At 46.5% G+C, this 19,309-nt stretch overlaps 1 protein-coding gene across 2 annotated transcripts in view; it reads left to right on the top strand.

The window, feature by feature from the left end:
- Positions 1 to 19,309, top strand: part of ATXN7L1 (ataxin 7-like 1) — a 233,765-nt gene that overhangs the window by 73,738 nt on the left and 140,718 nt on the right. For both annotated transcript variants that reach the window (XM_012650369.1, XM_012650372.1), the window contains exon 3: positions 6,949 to 7,053. In XM_012650369.1, the coding sequence (XP_012505823.1) occupies positions 6,949 to 7,053 (105 nt within the window). The remainder of the gene's footprint in view (positions 1 to 6,948; positions 7,054 to 19,309) is intronic.

Raw genomic sequence — 19,309 nt, 5'->3', positions numbered from 1 at the left:
TATTACAATATTTTTTTAGAGTACGTTGAAAAGAAAAGCATAATTATAAAATTGTATTTTTAATATGCTATATTATTATATAGCATGTGCCACCTTGACATTTTTGCAATTCCTATAGCAACTAAAGTTTCACAGCCGTAAAAAAGACTTTTGGGGAAATCGAAGGTCATTTTCTGGGGCATTATTCTTTTTTTCCAAAAAACTGAAATTCAAGGTTGTCTATTTTGCTGTCTTCTTTTTCCCAGCAGGATTCCCACTGCGAATTCTCTATAGCGAGCATGGATAGTACTGATGGCCAATAGGCCTTCAAAGCAGAGTCTGCTTCTTGCAGCGTCTCTGCGTCCTCTGCTTCACTCGGAATTCCTGCTTGCAAAAGGAAGGAATCAACCCTCACTTACTTTTCCTTAAGTTTTTCATCATCGGAGCTCTCACCAGTTGTTGCTTCATAATGTGGAAGTCTTGAGCCTTGCAAGGTACCCAGGGCCAAATTCAAAGGCACACAACATCTAGTTTGATCCTGAATCCACAAAACCAGCTGTCTTCTCATCTTAGAAACAAGCCCTGTACAAATAATGAATTGGAAATGTCACCCTGCCTTTTCCTTAACTGTAACCATTTTCAAAAAGTGAATATCAGATATAAGCTAAAGTTTATAAACACAGCTTTGCTTGTCAAAAGCGTTCTCCCTAGGAAGCTGTTTATCTTAAATAAAATGCTACTCTCATTCTTCTGGTTTCTTTCTCAATATTGACTTTAGAAGCAGTTTACCAACTACACTGGGAAATCAAAATTATTGGTTTACTTTCCTAGAAACCATTATATTGTCCCAATCTTTGGGTCTCCTTACATCACAACTGCTCTACTCTCTCCCTCCCTCCTCTGCCATCTGGGGGGCAGGGGGGGATGGGGAGGGCTCAGAGGGAGGGCGAGCCAGGCAGAGGACTGGGGGAACCTCAGTGCTATCAGGAAGCGGGCGAGTGTGCCAGATAACGTGAATGTGATTGGCTCCGCCATGAATGGGAATTGTACCAGAAATTAAATAAGGGAAGTGGAGGACTGTTTGCTCTAAACAGAAGCACTGAGAATAGCCTCTGTGTGATAAATTTATAAGCAGCATTGGTTTAATGCTATGAGCCTGATCTGTGAATAATCTCCTGAATTACCCTTAATAAGTAAGCATTAAGTCGACAGACGTTGGAAAGAGCTCCAGTAACTTGATTATGTCCCCCCCTTTCTACCCATGACTACTTACAGCCTCTCTGTCCTCATTTCATACAGGAAGTGATCAATGCGTTTACCTGGCTCAGTTATACATAAGTTCTTGGGTTAATAATTGATGCCGTAACTGTAATTTTATATTAATATGATGATTTACTCCCAAGTTCACAAAAGCCTGTCTGCATCCCAGTGTGGTAGATGATGAATATAATTGTCTCCGTTTTATAGCTGGGGAAATAGAGCCAGGGAAGAATGGTGCCAGAGTGGGCACTAGTCAGTGGTGTGCTGGTTAAGTGCTTTAACAACCAGCTCTCCGAGGGAGGAAGTCCTGGTTTGTAGTGGATGCTGATTTCTGTGGGGCAGATACTCCCACCGTGGCCAATTCAAGCTAGCAACATGCCATTGCCGAATGCTCGGTTAGGAAGAGATGTACACAGTCAGCTCTGTGGGCTGGTACAAGCTTGCTGTGGCATATAATTGACACTAATGATTCAGTTCATGGCTTTAGGCTCTCAGATAACCACTGAAGACCAGCTCAGACCTCTATAAATCCCAAATTAACTCTGAGGTTCTGCTTAGACTCTGACTAACCAGATTGCCTTGAAGAGTGTTTTTCAAACTTGGAGTTGTGACCCATTAAAGGGCACTGAAATTAATTTAGGGATCTCAGTGAGCACGTTTTTAATGAAATAGAATAGAGTAAAACAAAAAGACATGAGTAGAACTGACTAGAAAATATCCAAGTGTAGCCCACATGTTTCAATGATAGATGATGGATGGATGGATGGATGGATGGATGAGTGGTGGGTGGATGGATGAATATAGATAGATATATGTCTATAGTGGATTGGGGTAAAAAACTACAAAATACTGACCCAGAAGCAAATGTACCTCTGTTTCCCCTATCTGCAAAATGGAGCTAATGGAGTTTGTCCCCTCCCTGCCTGTGATCAGGCCGAGAGGATGACTGAGGTCACCGTGATAATGCAGTGGTGATGCTAGCACTCTCTCTGATCTACAGTTGATCCGTTTGCAGAGTAAACAGGGCAAAACAGACACGTTTGGTTTCATCTCTCTGTGGGTGGGCGCACATTGTGTTTGAGACTGGGCTAAGTCCCATCCTCTTCAGGCACATGTTTTCTCAGCATCCAGCCACAGCCTAGAGAGCCCTCCTCTGTCCACACATTGCACACGTGTGCACATGTGCACACACGAAGTTCTGCAGGTCTGAGGGATCAGCCTTCCCGAGAGGTCTGCCGCGAGTGGTCGTGAGGAAGAGTCAAAGACTGTGTCGCCTGCAGCAAGGACTCCCCATGGACAGAACTAGTTAGTTTTCAAAACTGAGGGAGGTGACTTTGATTAAGCTTTCTCCACACTCTCTCCTGAATCCCTCCTGGAAGAAGATATAAGGATGGGCAGCTTTTAGGAGCCATCACAGCAACCCCATGAGGCAGTAACTATCAGCCCCGTTTCATAGATGAGGAAACGCACACTGGGAAAGGTTCAGCACCTGCCTCGAGGTCGCCCGGCTAGTGAGCGCTGTCCTCCAAACCCGCCCTCTGACCCCAGTCTGTGGTCATGCCAACACCTCCCTTGGAGCTTTAGGACAGCCCTGGGCAGCCCGTTAGTTGTCCAGAAAACCCTTCCAAACTGGTATTTTCATCTGTGAAATGGGATCTTGCTCTATGTAAGCAGCATTTTGCTGAGGAAAAAGAACTGGCTTCAGAGTCAGAGTGTCCTGGAATCTCATCCTACTTTTTACAAATCACTGCCATGGAATCTCAAACAAACGTCTTTACTTTCATCCCCTTGCCTGGAAAGTAGAGATGTTGACAACTTCGTAGGTTAATTATGGAGATTAATTAAGATAATGTTATCATATCACAAAGTCTAAAAGGATATATATTAGTATGTCAACAGTGGTTATCACTAGCTGGTAGCATTACAGGTGGATTCGCTTGTCACTTTTTTGCCCATCTTTATTCAGTGGTGCACCAGTAAATGTTTAACAACCAGCTCTCCGAAAGAAAAGAAAAACCCTTTTGTGTAGTGTTTGCCCATTTCCATGGTGTAAATACTCCCACCATGGCTAATTTCAAGGTACTGCCGTGACACTCAACATGGAGTTGAGAAGAGATATGCACAATTGACTCTCACGAGCCAGTACGAGCCCACTTCGGCACACTGCTGTGTTTATTTTTAACTGTGCACTGAATGTTTTACTTAGGGAATAAATTAAAATAGAGAGAGAGACAGAGAATAAATGAATAGAGCACCTAGCATTATGCCTGGCATTAGTTTTCATCTCTCCCTGTCTTCCCTCCCTCCTTCATCCCGGGCTGTACTGCTCTAATCAAACAGCACACTGTCAACACCTCACCATGTGAAGAGGGGGTCTTCCTGGGAGCCAGGTGCCCTTACTGTTGCTCCCCATCTGCAGGCTCTCAGAACCTGGGACCTGACAAAAGAGATCCTAAGTTCGGCTCACTAAGGAATAATCAAGCAGACAAGCATGTCCTCTCACTTTCCGTGGGAGACATGCACTGAGCAGACATGTATTAGGTTGAAACTGCCCTAGAGGGAAACTAAGAAAAATCCCAGCCAGTAAAAGGCCTTGCAGGAAACACACCCCCTGGTGGCCCTAGTCTCTGACTAGCCTAACCTTTACCTTCGACTCAGGGACATAACAGGTGTGTGTATGTGGAGGTTGGGGAGACAGGGTGGCTCTACATGTCTCTGGGGCATCAGTGGTGGCCTCACAGGCCAGAGAGGCCATCCAGCATGTGCGACAAAGGTGTAGAGACACATTCCCCACACCCTCCTGTGTCTGGTCTCAGCCTCCCAGCACTTGGAAGTTTCTGGTGCAAGAGTAGGTACTCAAGAAATGTTTGTGAATGCCTGGTTTCGAGGGGTTTTTGAAAAATTTTAAATTCATGATTATCTTTTATTCCTTCACGGCTTGACCTGTTGCAGAAAGGATGTCAGGCAGCTCAATAAATGCTTATTGAATAAATAAATAAGGCTTAGCACTTGTCTGCTCCTAGTTTGTTGTATTTCTGGATATAAAACATGACTTTAAATCTAATTGAGATGCAAAGTGTTAATAAAGGTTGCTGGTGATTTTTTTTTTTATTTTAAATTTCACCTGGCTTTTCTGTATTTTTCAAATGTATCTTCAGAGAACATGGGTCCCTTTTGTTATTTAAAAACTGAATATATGTTATAAAAATAAGCAACCTGTCAATAAAAAGGAAGGCCAGGGCGGTGTCAGCAGCTAAGGCCTGAGCAGCAGCTGCCCTGCTCTGAGGTGCTGAACTGAGGGTCCCAGCTCCCCACGGGGCCTTCCTGGGCTCAGGCCGCACATTGGCTGGGCCTGGCACGGGCCTCCGCATCCTGCACCCTTGTCTCCCGCCTACCTGGCGCTGACTGGCGATGTTCCCTCCAGTCACTCCCAGCAGACAGCATGTGCAAGTGGAGAGGGACGAGTCCTCGAGAGGGTCAATAGCCGGCCACATCTGCTAGAGACCCAGTCGGGCCTGCGTCCCCAGTCCCTGCTGGTCACCCACTGTGGGGCAAGCTGCGTCTTCAGGCACCGCTGTGGGAGTCCCACTCTTCCGGTCACAGCCCTTCTCCAGGGCGAGTGGGGGGTCTCCGCCCTGTGCCGTGACAAACGTGCCCATTCCACGTCCCTCAGGGCTGCTCTGAGAAGGGAGCGCGGAGCGGGTGGGGCCTGCCCTGAAGCATTTGCTGGGCCATAAGGGAGCCCTTCTCACACGATGAGGAGATCAATTCCCCCTCTGGCCCAGGATTGCAGTCGGGGGAACCATCGTGTTTGGGTGCGCTTCATTAAGGACACAGGTCAAGTCCAGCAAATGAAGGCTTGGGGGGTTCTCAGTCAGAGGAAATTTAATTCCTCCATCAACCCTGTCGGTGGCTGCGGCTCCTCTGCTCTCAGAGCCTAGTGACCCACCTCGAGCCGGGCAGCTGAGAAGAGGCAGGGTAGGGGCGCAGGGCGGGGGTGCCTGCCAGGTGTGCGCCGCCTCCACCCAGTGGCGCACAAGGAGATGTGGCCCTGAGTTTCCTCATAACTGATCTTTTTTTATTGACAGCTTTATTGAGATATAATTCCTATACCATATAATGCACCCACTTAAAGTGCACAATTCAGTGGTTTTTAATATATTCCCAGACTTGTGCAACCATCATCCCTATCAGTCTTAGAACACTTTCATTGACCCAGAAAGAAGCCCTGCACGCTTTAGCAGTCACCCTGCAATCCCTCCCGGCCCCCAGCCCGAGGCGAGCACTTACCTACTTTCTGTCTCTGTGGATTCGCCCTTCTGGACATTTCGTATGAGCCGTCACACAGCACGTGGCCTTTGTGTCTGGCTCCTTTCACTTAGCAGAACGTTTTCCAGGTTCATCCACGCTGTGCCGGATCGCTGCTTCGCTCCTCTCGGTGGATGAACGGTGCCCATTGTGGAGATCTGACACGTTTTGTTTATCTACTCCTCGGTGGGTGGGCGTTGGGGTTGTTCCCACTTTTTGGCTTTCTGAATAATGCTGCTATGAACGTCCACGTATAGGTTTTTGTGTGGACATACGTGTTCATGTCTCTTAGGTATATACCACATAACTGATCTTTTAACAATATGTTAACGTATCTGATCATGTCACTTCTTTGCTTAAAATCTCGGTAGGTAGCTTCCTGTCGTTCTCAAAATCAGGTTCAAAATGCTTCCCTTGGTCTGCAAGGCTCACAGCTCTGGGCCCTCCCCAGCCTCACCCCCACCGCCCCCCTATTCTTCTGTTCCCACCAAGGGGCCCAGAGCTCCTCCTATGCACCAAACTGCTTCCTTGCTTAAACTTGGAACTTTCCTCCTTCCCCACCCGCCCTGTGTTTCTCTATGCCTTACTCATCCGGGGTTTCTCAGATGACATGCCCCTCCTCAGGGAGGCATTCTCCACCGCTGCAGACCAGGTTAGGTCCACCTGTCACACACACTCAGGGGACCCCGTACATCTCCTTCTTAGCACCTCCCGCAGTCACCCCCAGTGATGACTAGTGTGATTAATGTGTCTCTCTTCTGCTACCGTGAGCTCCAGGAGAGCAAGGAACTAACTCACTGTTGTTCCCCAGTTTTCCCCGGCACCTAGCACAGTGCCTGGCACACGTAGGCGCTCAGTAGGTATTTACCTCACGGGTAGTGACAGTAGCAGGCAAGCCGCTTGTCCAGAGGGTTCCTTTGGCCTGGGTATCTCCCTCAGGTGAAGGGGACACGCACGGACTGCTGAGGCCAAGATGACTCCTCCTTCTGTCCCCAGCCCTCACTCATCTGAGGGACGACTGCTTAAACAGAAATGAGTTTGGGGGAGTCAATCCTGAAATAAATAGGGCCTCAGTAGGTCCCAGCTAACACTTGGGCTGTCTCAGGACAGGGCGATTCTTACAGCCTGTGACTTGAGGCGGCCCCTCAACCCCGAGGACCACATGGGCGGGAGCAGCAGTCCATTTCCGAGGGCGAAATGAGAAGGGATTCTCTGCGGCAATTGCTTCTCTGAGAGGTGGGGAGCTGCGTTATGACAAGCCACGTTCCCTTTAGTAAAGATTATTGCTTTTCTGCGTGTCTTGTTTGAAAAACTGTCCTTGAAGGAATTCCAAGAGGAAACTGTACACCTTCTGAGACTTAATTGCTTTTTCAAAAACCACTGTTTTCATTTCCCCCACAGATATGCACTTATTTGGCCATTATCCAGCACATGACGACTTCTATCTCGTAGTGTGCAGTGCCTGTAATCAGGTCGTCAAGCCACAGGTTTTCCAGTCGCACTGCGGTAAGTGGACTCCTGCCCCCGGCAGACGCATTGGCAGCTGTCACTCCGGGACGGTCACCTCCTCCTTGGCTCCCTGTAGGGTCTGGCCCTGTGTCTGTCTTAGCCCAAGGCTGTGGGTAAACTCTTCCTGGGGCTGCTGCCTCTGCTCACAGGATAACTATTTTAGGAGCTGTAGTCCTGCTGAAATGCTCCGTCCTGTCAGAACAAATGAGAGAAAACCCAAAATTTGTCTGTGTAAATGGGACTAGACTGCAACCATCCATCCAACCTGGCAGTGGCCTCTGCAGGTGACCAAGGGGAGGGAGAGCATCGGCTTGAGGAGTCAGTCACTCCTGCACCCTGGCGTTTTCTCCCTGCGAAGGAGGGCCGGGAGGGGCTCTCCCCAGATTTGTTAATACGCACAGAGGGCTGGATCCGAGGGCAGCCCAGTGCGTGGGCCATCGGGATGCTGCCCCAAGAAAATGGTGTCTAGGTAAAGCGTCAGGTTCCACTTCTCCTTTTCCAAGAATTTCCCTTGTTAGAGAAAATCCAGGTGTGGCTGGGAACTGCTTTCCCTCTGTATCTTAACATCCTTGGTGTAATAAATTTTTTTAATTGGTCAACAACAAACTGTGGACTCCATTTAACGCAGCTGCCGTGGACATAGCAGACACAGTCCACATGGCCACTCCGCTCACGAATAAACAGCTATTCGACCTTAGACAAGAAGTCACTTCACCTTTCTGGGTGGAAGTTTCCTTATCTTTAATAGGGAATTGGACCAGACGATTTCCAAAGTTGTAATACACTGTTAAGTCCAGAGCAATGTCTCCCTATCTTTTTATTTAAGCCATATGCCCTTTTGATGAACATAAAATCTGAATACCCTCCTTTATGACATTTTCAAAGTGCATTCAATATTGTGCCTTAAAAAAATCAAAGCAATTGTAATATTGAATGTGCTTTTGCACATGAGACACTGTTCCCTTTCTCACACTCTGAATTTCTGTCTTTCCCCCGCCCCTTCAGTTATCACTATTCTGTAATAAATAGCCATGAAATAAAGGGAGTTGAGCTTATCTAAGCTCTTTAACAAATATGTTGGGAATGATGGAATAGTTTATATATACTAATGTCACCTATGAACATGTATATGTATATGTATATAACATATACATATCTACACATATATATATATCTGTATCTGTGTATATACTGTAGGTATATTTTATGTTTATAATACATAGAAAGAGAATCCAGGCTTAAGGGGCATTTCTGTGAATTAGTTCAAGACTTTCCGACTGGCACGAGGCCAAGAAAGGGCCCTAGAAAGTGCTATAGAGGGAGCTCTGGCCCAAGGCCAAGGCTTCTGCCCCTCCCTGCAGCCAGCTTTGCATCCTTGGGCTACTTCCTTGATGTCTCAGGCCTTTAGTTTCCTTGTCTGTACCATGATGAGGTGACTTCTGTGGACATGTTTACCTCTAACATTTTCGTTTCTGGCAGAGTGAGCATGAAAGGAGCAAGTCATGTGCTCGGCACAAGTCGACCTTCTTGCTCAGTGCTCTGTAGCAAATGACCCTCTCTTCCACCTGGAAGAGAGAAAAGGTCAAACCTCTCCAAAGAGAAATGGTCAGAGACCCAGAGGTGGTGCCACCAGCTGAGGCCACAGGTGGAGAAACCAAAGTAGAGCAGAGGCAAGAAGGTCCCACCCAGCCAGTCCTTCAGCGAACAGCCGTGGAAGCCCTGTGTGTTTTAAGAGAATGCGGGCGCTAGATCATCCTGAATGCAGACATCATTCATTCATTCACAGGGATGTGCTTCTGTTCTGTGGGATACCGCAGTTTACAAAACAAGCAAAAATCCTGGCCCTCGTGGGGATCGCATTCTGTTGTAAGCCATCAAAACCTACCCTGGGAACTGAATTCACTGGCAGTCTCCGATGCAAGGATCCTGGGATCCCACTGTGCCCTGCAGAATTCTGCCCGTGGGCAAGGTCCCATCTAGCCAGCGGAGGATCCTCTAGGGTTTGGCGCAGCTGATACACAGCCTCCCTCTGCCCCAGGGCTTTGGTGCAAGAGCCAAGTGTCAGCTTAGGGGAGATCCTTTGTGGCCACCTGCTCAGAGCAGTGGTGGTAAATTAGTTTGGGACCTTGGGGTTACTGACCTCATCGCTTGAAGCCCGGTCTTCATTAAGCTTCTTGCTGAACCAGCTGATAGCAGCAATGGGGATGGAACCGGAACTCAACAAATTGAGGCACCGAAGCCTCCTTTGTCTTTCAGATGTGTGTCCCAGTAATACAAAACCTGTATTTATCAAGGCCAGGAGAGGATGCAAGGTGGAGCTCAGAACCATAGCAGCTCTTCAGGGGCAGAATTTTTTAGTTTCCCTAAGAATTCTTCCTACAGTTTCATGATTGTCTTAGTCAATATAACTTCAGGCTGTTATAACAGAATGTCATAGACTGGTGGCTTATAAACAGAAATTGATTCCTCACAGTTCTGGAGGCTGGAAGTCTGAGATCAGGGTGCCAGCATGGTGGGGTTCTGGTGAGGCCCTCTTCTGGGTTGCAGACTTGTGTCCTCACACGGTGGAAAGAGGGCAAGAGAACTCTTTGGCGTCCCTTTCGTAAGGTCACTACTACCATTTACAAGGGCTCCACCCTCATGACCTAATTACCTTCCAAAGGCCCCATCTCCTAATAGCCTCCCTTTGAGGGTTAGGATTTAAACATATGAATTTGATATGGAGGACACAAATATTCAGTCCATAACAATATTCCCTTTTTTGCTGTTTTACCTTGTATGACTAGCCTTGTTGTGTTCAACAAGTTAATAAGAATGCCATTGTGCTAAGTGCTTGGCACTGTGCCACCTGCTTTCTGTACCTTTGAGCGTGCAATTCTCTCAACAGCCCTACAAAGTAGGTGCTGATATTCTACCCATTTTGGAGCTGAGGAACCCAAGGCTCAGGAGGTTCGGTGCTTTGCCTCAGGTCTCCAAGCTGGGCAGGTGTGCAGCCTGACTGTGAAGGCAGGCAGCTTCTCTCCAGAGTGAGGGAAGTAACGCTTAGCCCCATCTCACTGCCACTCTACACAGATGGCATGGCCCTCCTACCTTTCCCAATCCAAGGCTCAACCCATTCACTTGCTGGGGAGCACATCATTATACATGGGTTCAACCTTGGTTTGGTTAGCTGCAGGACTTGTTTTCAAATGGAATCTCATGTAGAGCCCCAATCTATAAGTATATATGGAAAGCAGAGCTGTTGGGGTTAAAACTCTGATGGGGCCAAGCCCCACCTACCTGGCCTTCTCTTGACTTTCCTCCACCCCCACCCACCAGGGCTCCATAGAACATGATTTGAAGTTTGTTGATGTAGAGGAGAGAACATGGGCTTTGGAGTCGGACAGAGCGATTTGCATGATTAACTGTGTGACCTTGGGCAGGTCACCTCATCTTTCTCTTCACCTCAGTTGCTTTGTCTGTTAAATGGGTACTCTGCCTGCTCATGGGGCTGTTGGGACAATATAACTGGCATGACGCTTAGGTAGGGTTCATTTCCTCCTCCCTTCTCTCCATGGTGTATTCCCCACTGCCCTTTGGATGGACTCTTCCTTCCTAATAACCGTAGAACTCTGTTCTCCTCTGCCACATCCACCTTCTGCTGCACAGTTGTCTGACTCAGCTTCTAGGACCCTTTCAGAACCAAAGATGTACCTTTTCAATCCTGTGTTCCCAGCTTTCAGAAAACGAGTTCATCATGGGTGCCTGGCAGCATTCAAGATCTTGATGTACTGGTCGTTTAAGTTAAATTGAAAAAAACGTGTGTGTGTGTGTGTGTGTGTGTGTGTGTGTGTGTGTGTGTGTGTGCGTATTTAAGCAGTCAGTTGTGGGGACTTCAGAAATTGGTGGTTAAAGGAAAACCGTTTCTTACCCAACACCTCTGACACCAAATGTGTGGGCTTTCCATACCAAGGGAATTCTCTGCGTGCACCAACTGGGTGTCCTTCAATTTAATTCAATTCTGACGCTAGCTACCCAGAGTTAGCGCTACTCAGAGTTAGCGCAGACCCTGCAGGTTAAAGATCAGTCCTGCAAAACTGCCCCCCCCTCCCTGCTTCAGATGCTGATCACAAATAATGGGTCCCCGGGTTACCCACACTTTTGTCCAACTGGGCTAAAAATCAGGGGTTTCCACAACCCCCTCCTCAGGTTTGGTAATTTGCTATAATGACTCACAGAACTCAGGGGAACACTTTGCTTTATTTGCTGGTTTATCATAAAGGACATTATAAAGGATACACGTGAACTGCCAGAGTTACCCAGGGTGAGGTCCTAACACAGTAGCTTCTGTCCCCATAGCATTGGGTTCACCAGCCTGGAATCTCTCCAGACTCCATCCTTTAGGGCTCAGTCCTCAACCCCTAGGCCACGGCCTCGTACCGGTCCGTGGCCTATTAGGAATGGGCCACACATCACTGCCTGAGCCCCACACCACCACCCCACCCTCGCCCCATCCCCCTGGCCCATGGAAAAACTGTCTTCCATAAACCAGTCCCTGGTGCCAAAAAGGTTGGGGACCACTGCTTTAGGGGTTTCTTTGGAGGTTCCATTATGTACACATGATTAATTAAATAAATCACTGGCTGTTGGTGATTGACTCAGTCTCCAGCCCCAGTCAAGTGGGGCTGAGAGTTCTAATCCTCTCATCATGTCTTCGTCTTTCTGGCAACCAGCACGCCACCTGAAACCACCTGGGACCCCAGCCACCAGTCATCTCGTTAGCGTACAGAAAGACACTCCCTCCAGAGATTCCAAGGGCCCTAGAAGCTCTTGTGTCAGGAAACTGGGGTCTAAAACCAAATATATTGAAAGATGTTCCTATCACCCTTACCACTCAGGAGATGACAAGGATTTTAGGAGCTTTGTGCCAGGAACTGGGGATGAGGACCAAATATACATTTCTTATTATATCACAATACCGCAGTAGCAGTGTGAAAAACAGAATATCATAATGGAAACATTGTGAATTTGGAAGTCAAACAGCGATGCAGGTTAGAATCCTGACGAACTGACTAGCTGTGTGACCTTGGGCTAATCACGTGACCTTTCGGAGCCTCATTTTCCACATCTGTAAAATAAGGATGACGGTTCCTGCCTCGCAGAGTTACCTGTGAGGGACAAAGTATGTATAGTTTCCTGGCACATGGGAAAGAAATAAAGAATAGCTATTACTGTCAATAAAGTGTGGCTATTTTTTATTAAGTTGAATGTTTCTTATGAAAAATGGGAAAACCAATTCAGTCAAGTGCCTCCTGTCTTCCTTTCTTGCCCCGTCTCGGAGGACGTGCACTCCGCGGCCAGCCTGCGGACTTTCGCCTGTGATTCAGCCTCAGCTTCCCACACTCTCGGAGGCAAGAAATGTCGGCCTGACTATAATTACATTTGCCGGGAGTCCTGAGGATTTGGCTTTACAAATATTGGTTTACATTCACGTTGGGCCCCAAGGTTGGCTCTTTTGGAAATGCCGTGAAGCTCCAGTTAGTCCAATATCTCTCTGGGTTTCCCACCGAGGCCCATCCAGCCTCTGCCGTGGCACCGTACACGGTGATGTAAAGCCCCGTCCCGGGACTGGCCACAGTGCTTCCCCTCCTGACGTTGTGCCCCAAGCTGGCGTCCCAGATGGTGCGGCCACTGTCCGGCAGGCCCTCTCCACGGCAGGGAGATGGAGGAGCTCTGGGAGCACGTCCTGAGCCAGCCCACCTGTGTCGGCCTCCCTGAGTCTGTTTCTTGGGAAGTCAGTGAGTGCCAAGGGCCTTTTAGATGCTTTGTCAACCTCTGCCCAGGAGATCCAGGATTTTAAGGGATTAGTTTGTTTCCAAAGTTTCTTAGGTGAGTTGATAAAGTTATCTAGGGATGTTTATAGAAAGGGGGAAGCAGAAACCAAAAGGCTCCCTTTGGGAGTCCCGATTCCACCCCACAGGCATCTCTGTCCCTCGTAGCTATCCCAAGTTGTGGCTTCCTATGTTGACATAAAGTGACAGCTTAGTGGATCCCAACTCTCTGGGATCCATCTGCTTGGGTTCCGATTCCAGCTCTACCCCTTATTAGCTGTGTGACCCTGGGCAGGTGACTTTGCCTCCCTGCTTTTGTTTCCTTATTCTTAAAGTGGGGATAATAGTTTATCTCATAAGGTTGTCGTGATGAGTAAAGGAACTTGCATCTAGAAAGCAAGTGGTAAGATAAAGTTTGCTTTTAAAAAAAGCAAAACTTTGTCTTGAAGTGTTACAGATTTTTAAAAAAAGAAAATAAAGAAATAAATAAATGTCATACTATCTAATTTAGCAGGGTGGTAAACTACAGAGATTTATAATGAAATCTTTTCCGAAGAGTTTTCACTTGTGATTACAGCGGAGAGGGACGTTCGTGACTCTTCCTCTTATGTCAGTGCCGTGGTGGTTCCTAATCTCAGCCCAGAGACGGTGCTGTTACCATTTCTTCCAACAAGAAAACTGGGGCCAGCAGGGAGGGGTATTCTCTATGTGTGAGCACAGGCATGTATGTAAAGCAAAAACAAGGAGGTGTGAGGTGCTTTTAATGAAAAAAAAAATTTTATTATTTCTTAGTAATCGTGTATATTTAATCAATTTGGAATGCTACAATTAAAGAAAAAATGATAGGTAGATCCAAGTTGTAGTTTGGGTCTTTTTTGTTGTTGTTGTTGTTTTTCTTTTAGAGACAGGGTCTCACTCTGTCGCCCAATCTGGAGTACAGTGGTGTGATCATAGCTCACCGTAACCTAAAACTCCTGGGCTCAAGAGATCCTCCCACCTCAGCCTCCTGAGTAGCTAGAACTACAGGTGTGCACCACCAAGCTTGGCTAATTTTTTTTTTGTTAGAGATGGGGTCTTGCTATGCTGTCCAGGCTGGTCTTCAACTCCTGGCCTCAAGCAATCCTCCTACCTCCAGAGTGCTGGAATTACAGGCATCAGCCACCTTGCCCAGCCGTAGTTTTAACATGGTTGAACATTTATGAAATTGTATGATTTGTCTAAATGAAAGGGGTGTGATTTTTTTCCTATCCTTCTAATATATTTACATAACTAACTATGTAAAGCAGGGGTTCTCAGCAGGGGCACTATTGACATTTTGGGCTATGTAATTCTTTGTTGTGGGACCTGTCTTGTATATTATTGTAGGATGTTGACCAGCTTCCCTGGCCTCTACCTTGTAGATACCAATAACAGCCCCCACCCCACCCCACCCCACCCCAAGACTTGACAACCAAAAACGTCTCCAGGCATTGCTAATATCCCCTAGGGAACAAAATCACCCCCAGTTGAGAACCACTGCTGTAAAATATAACATGCCTCATTTGTCATATTATGTTCTGTGCTTTTCTGTATTTGAATTTTTTTGCAAAGTAAAATATGTGTTTGTGCCCAGAAATAACTCCTGTGGAATCACAGCCACATGTAGAAGGTTGCGCAGAGCTGGTCAGCAAAATGATCTCCCCAACTCAGCCATATGCAAAGCATGAAACAAGTTCTTTTACAGAAGTCCAGGAAGTTGCAGTCCTTTCCACCTCAAAATTAAAAAAGAAAAAAAGGGCGAAAGAAATAATAGATTCATGTACAGAGATCCTACAGAATTTGTTAGCCCATTTGGCACAGGTCCTCTAAGCAGAGAGCTTATGGCTCTCTCTACACCCCACCCATCAGACAGATTTAATCCTTATATGTCACTGCTACTTAAAAAAAAAAATGATTTAGAACCAAAGAAACTTGATGTCATCCAATGGACAAGAGAAGATTGCATTTTTTCTCTCTTTCTCAGAGAGGATTTTTTATTCCCTTTTCTGATTATATTTTTGAATGCCCTTCAAGTAGCTGTTTTGCATGTTGATGGCGATGCTGTAGAATTTAATGAACTGTGAGCTAAAGCAGAGAGACTGAGCAGAAAAATAAATGAGTGATGGAGACTCACTCCTGGAGCAAGGCATGGCGTGTCCTGGCTGGCATCTCATCCTTCTGTGCACATCCAGACGCCAACACTGGTCGGGTACCGATTGTAGCATATCCCAGCATTCCTACACATGGAAGCCTAATTAATGAGGTCTCCTGCGATTGTTCGTTTTATTTTCTCTATCTGCAGGTGATCTCTGGTTGGGGAAGAGACAAGCCATTTGTGCTTCTCAGCCCTAGAGAAAGTTAGTCCCTCCCAATGTCAGTGCCCCTGGGCTTGCAGATCTCAGGGGTATCCTCACCAGCTAATTATCCTGCCAGGACTGCCTTTCTGAAAGTGGTGATTGCCATAGTGCAAGGCTTGGGGTGTTTTGTGTTTTTTTTTTATCAATTAAGTCGGATTTGTTTGCTGACATAAAATTTCTGTTGTTATTATTGTGAGTTATCTTTTATAAGACTAGATTTTTTTTTTACACCAGAGAAGTATAAAATAATTAAAGGAACTTGGTCTCATCAAACGTATTCTTTTCAAGTCTGATAGCATTAATTAATAAGACTTGGCAAGAACATGTGAATCTGTGCAAACTTTATCTTGTTAGTAGGATTTTTTTTTACTTTAATTTGGTCAATGTATGCCAGAGTCAGAATTATCTCCTGGTATTGATATGTCTTTTAGGCTCCTTATGATCAGAAACAATGTCTGCTCTTGTTTCTTCTTATTTCATTCTTCCCTCATCCCTACTAAAGTGTAGTTACACAACAGATCCCAAGGAAATCCCAAGGGATGGAAATGATGGACTGATTACAAATAATGATCCCTAAACCAAGCATTACCACTGGGAGAACTAAGTAGAACTATGGTTTTCTCCACTTAAAATTTTTATATTTTGAACTTACTATTGGTCAAATTTGAGTTAATGCTGGGTCCAGAGCATAGCGGTTTGACCTGATCCCAAATCCTGGCTTTTCTCTTCACTCTGCTAATGGAATATAAAAGTAGCAATAGCAAAAAAGTCAACACGCTTATTGAGCACTTACTGTGTGCTAAGCATTTTATGTGTTATTTAATCCTGTCATCACCCGAAGGAGCTATGGTTGCATTATCCTTATCTCCCACTCAAGGGAGACTTGGAGAATTTAGGAAATTTGTTCAAGATCAGGCTGATGTAAATGTCAGAATCAGGAGTCTAATGTCTGACGCCAGAGTGCCTTGACCACTATATTGGTTGCATGTTTTGCATCTCAAGCTCCCTGCAATACCATAACTAAACTTTGATGCAGAAAGGTCATTTTCACCTCCTGAAAGATCCTAGAAAGTAAATGGCAGGTGCTTGGTGGCAGGTGAGCTTCATTTCTCTTTCTCACCATTTTAACCTACACCACTGATCTGGCCTGCTTATTGGCATAGGTGAAGAACTTGGGCACAATTTTGAGGGAGGGGGGCAAGGGAGGAATAAATCAACAATAGTGAATGTGTTTAGAGCCTTAACCACAGCATTTGAAATACACCTTTAACTATCTGAAAGTAAAAAGAAGAAAGCTTGTAGAAGGAGTGGAGTGGGTACCACGTACGTTCTCCCATAAGTTCTGCCTGTAGTTTCTTATTTTTCTCCAACAAGTGAGCAGATCCATGAACAGTAGATAATTAATTTCCTACATATTCAATGGAATTCTCTTTTTTCCTAGATGGTTCTGTGAGTTGAGTAGAAATATTGCAATAGCACATAAGAGATATAATGGTTCAGCTCAAATTTAGAGATAGATTAATGGGATCTTTAGAACCTTAGGATTAATGAATTCATTTTTAATTGAAAAAGCCTGTTTCTTGAAAATTCAGTCTCTTGTACTATATTCTTCAGAGTCACATGGTTTTGATTAATTTATTTATTTGAAAAATATTTATTTAACACCTACTATATGCCTGGCATTATTCTAATGCTTCAGGTACAGTGGTGAACAAGACAGGTAAAGGCCTGGCTTTCTCGGGGCTTACATTCTACTAGGTTAAATCATATAAACAAATGCACAATCAAGCCATATGAACAGTTGACACAAGAGTTTCCCAGCAGAGAGCACAGCAAGAACAAAAACAAATGAGACATGTTTGAGGTCTTCAGAGAAGTGGGCAGGGACCAGAACTGCAGAGTCTTGCAGGCCAGAGTCCGAAGGTTGTGTTCTGTTCTGGGGTGGTGGCAAGACCCCAGAGGGTGTTGAGTGAGGGAAAAACGTAATCTGGTTTATGTTTTCAGAAGCTCACTCTGGCTGCAGGGGAGCCCGGGAGACGCGGTAGGGGCTATCGCATAGCTAGCAATAACAGGTCATGGTGGTAGCCGTGGAGATGGAGAGACAAGGATAAACTTGAGATCCATTTTGGAAATGTAGCCGACAGAATTTGCTAACAGATTAGCGTGGATTAGATTGGGAAAGGTAGGAGTCAGCATTTATTTGGGGTTAGGTTGAAGGAGAAGGGCCAGTGCTTTGGCAGCAATAGCAGCAGAAGATCATGACATGGAAGCCGGGAGAAGAAAGCATTTCGTAGGTCATGTCAAATGCCAGGAGGTTCAGTAAGAGGAGAATAGAGAAGAGGTTGCTAGATTGGCCACCTAAAGACTGTCCTTGACCTCAACGATAGCTGATTGACAATAGACTATTTCAGTTATGCACTGGGACTTTTTCCAAGTGCAGGTGACTTCATTTTTATGTCACCAATAGACTTCTGTTTCGGCCAGCAGTGCCCTAAGTGTTTATCAGCATTTGTGCCGAGCTCAGCTGCCACCTGACCAAATTGTGAGCTGGCGCCTTGGCCCCCTGCATTCTTTTGTCCTGTAGCACCAGTTTTTATGCAGCAGAGTTACCTGTGAACACCAGGCAATGAGTGCCTGAGAGCTAGGACTGTGCCTTAGGCATCCCTGAGTCCCAGCAGGGAGCACATTTCCTGACTTCTGGTAGACACCCAGAAGTGTTTGAGATAAATAGATAGACACACAAAAGGAAGGACTACTGCATCCCAAATTCAAGTGCTCTTGGCACCTGCTACTTCAGCAATATTAGCATACATGATGGCTATTGCAAATACTTACGTACTTATCCATCTTCCCTTCCTCTCTCTCACACACACCCCAGACTAGGAGTCACACGGAGCCAGAAGCCCTGTCATGCTCACCATTAGATTCCTCGAGTTAGCCCACGGTGAGTGTAGGATCTAAAAAGTAGGTGCACAATACACTTTTTAAAAAAAAAGTGAGTATTGGAAGAAAGGAGGGAGGAAGCCAGCAAGGAAGGAAAATTGGCCTGCCGGTTGTGAATAAGCCAGATCCCACATGTAAGCGAGTGCATTCCCTTGGAAGACATGGCTGCTTGAAAGAGAACGACCACCTCTGTTGAGACGCGGTTGGAAAGGCTGGTGCAGGGGAACATCCCTCCTCGGTGAGCTACGGGAAGGCTGCCGCTTTGATCCCGGCCGCAGCTGATTTCTGGAGGGCTCTCACTGTAACGTGACCCGGCTTCTGACTCATCGCTGGCTTGTCCCTGCTGTAACGAGCTGCTCCACTCCATTCCTCGGAGCTGTGTCAACCGCGGAGAATTTGGGTAACAGTCATCGCTTTATTTAACCCCGAGTGAGAATGTTGCCAGCGCTGGTTCCAAAGGTAACGCTGGAATTGTCCCCACCGCGAGCAGTGAGCGAGCGATGAGCAGAGCGGCATCTCCCAGTGTCCCTTCTCTGCGACAGTGGGTCGCACCGAGAACCGAGTTCAGGTGGACACAGACGCTTGGGAGACTGTGCCAGACTCCCGTCCCGGAGCCTCCCCGCGGCTCTGAGCACGTTCAAGCGCCAAGAGGTCTCAGAGTCAAAACAAAAACGCATCTATTTTGGCGTCACATCACCCTTATCTGAATTCAGCAACGTGCACTGGACAACAACAAAAATGCTCCTTTTTCCTAATAATGTGGCCCTAGACACAGCTTCATGCGGTGTCTGAACAGAGAAACAAAGATCTTTTCCAACCCTGGAGGAGACACTGGCCATGGGGAGAGTCTGCTATGGCCCAGACCACGTGCACTGCCCTTTCTAAGGAGCAGGGTGTTCATGGGCAGTTGTGATTATACACGATTTCGCCTCACGCAGACACTAGGACCTAACTCCTGCCTAAGCTGCAACACTCCGCCGGCACAGCTATCCTTCTGGTAGGACTCCCAGGGTCTTCTCTCAAGGAGCCGGTCCTTAGCTCTTTGTCAGGGCTCATGGACAGTTACCTCCAGAAGTGACACGCTGGAAACCCATGGGCAGGCCTGTCCGGGGATGCCACAGATCC

Source organism: Propithecus coquereli, unplaced genomic scaffold (genome assembly GCF_000956105.1).
Source record: "Propithecus coquereli isolate 6110/MARCELLA unplaced genomic scaffold, Pcoq_1.0 Scaffold32, whole genome shotgun sequence".
NCBI lineage: Eukaryota > Metazoa > Chordata > Mammalia > Primates > Indriidae > Propithecus > Propithecus coquereli.
Note: the sequence above shows the minus strand (reverse complement) of the source record. Positions and strands in the feature narration are given on the sequence as shown.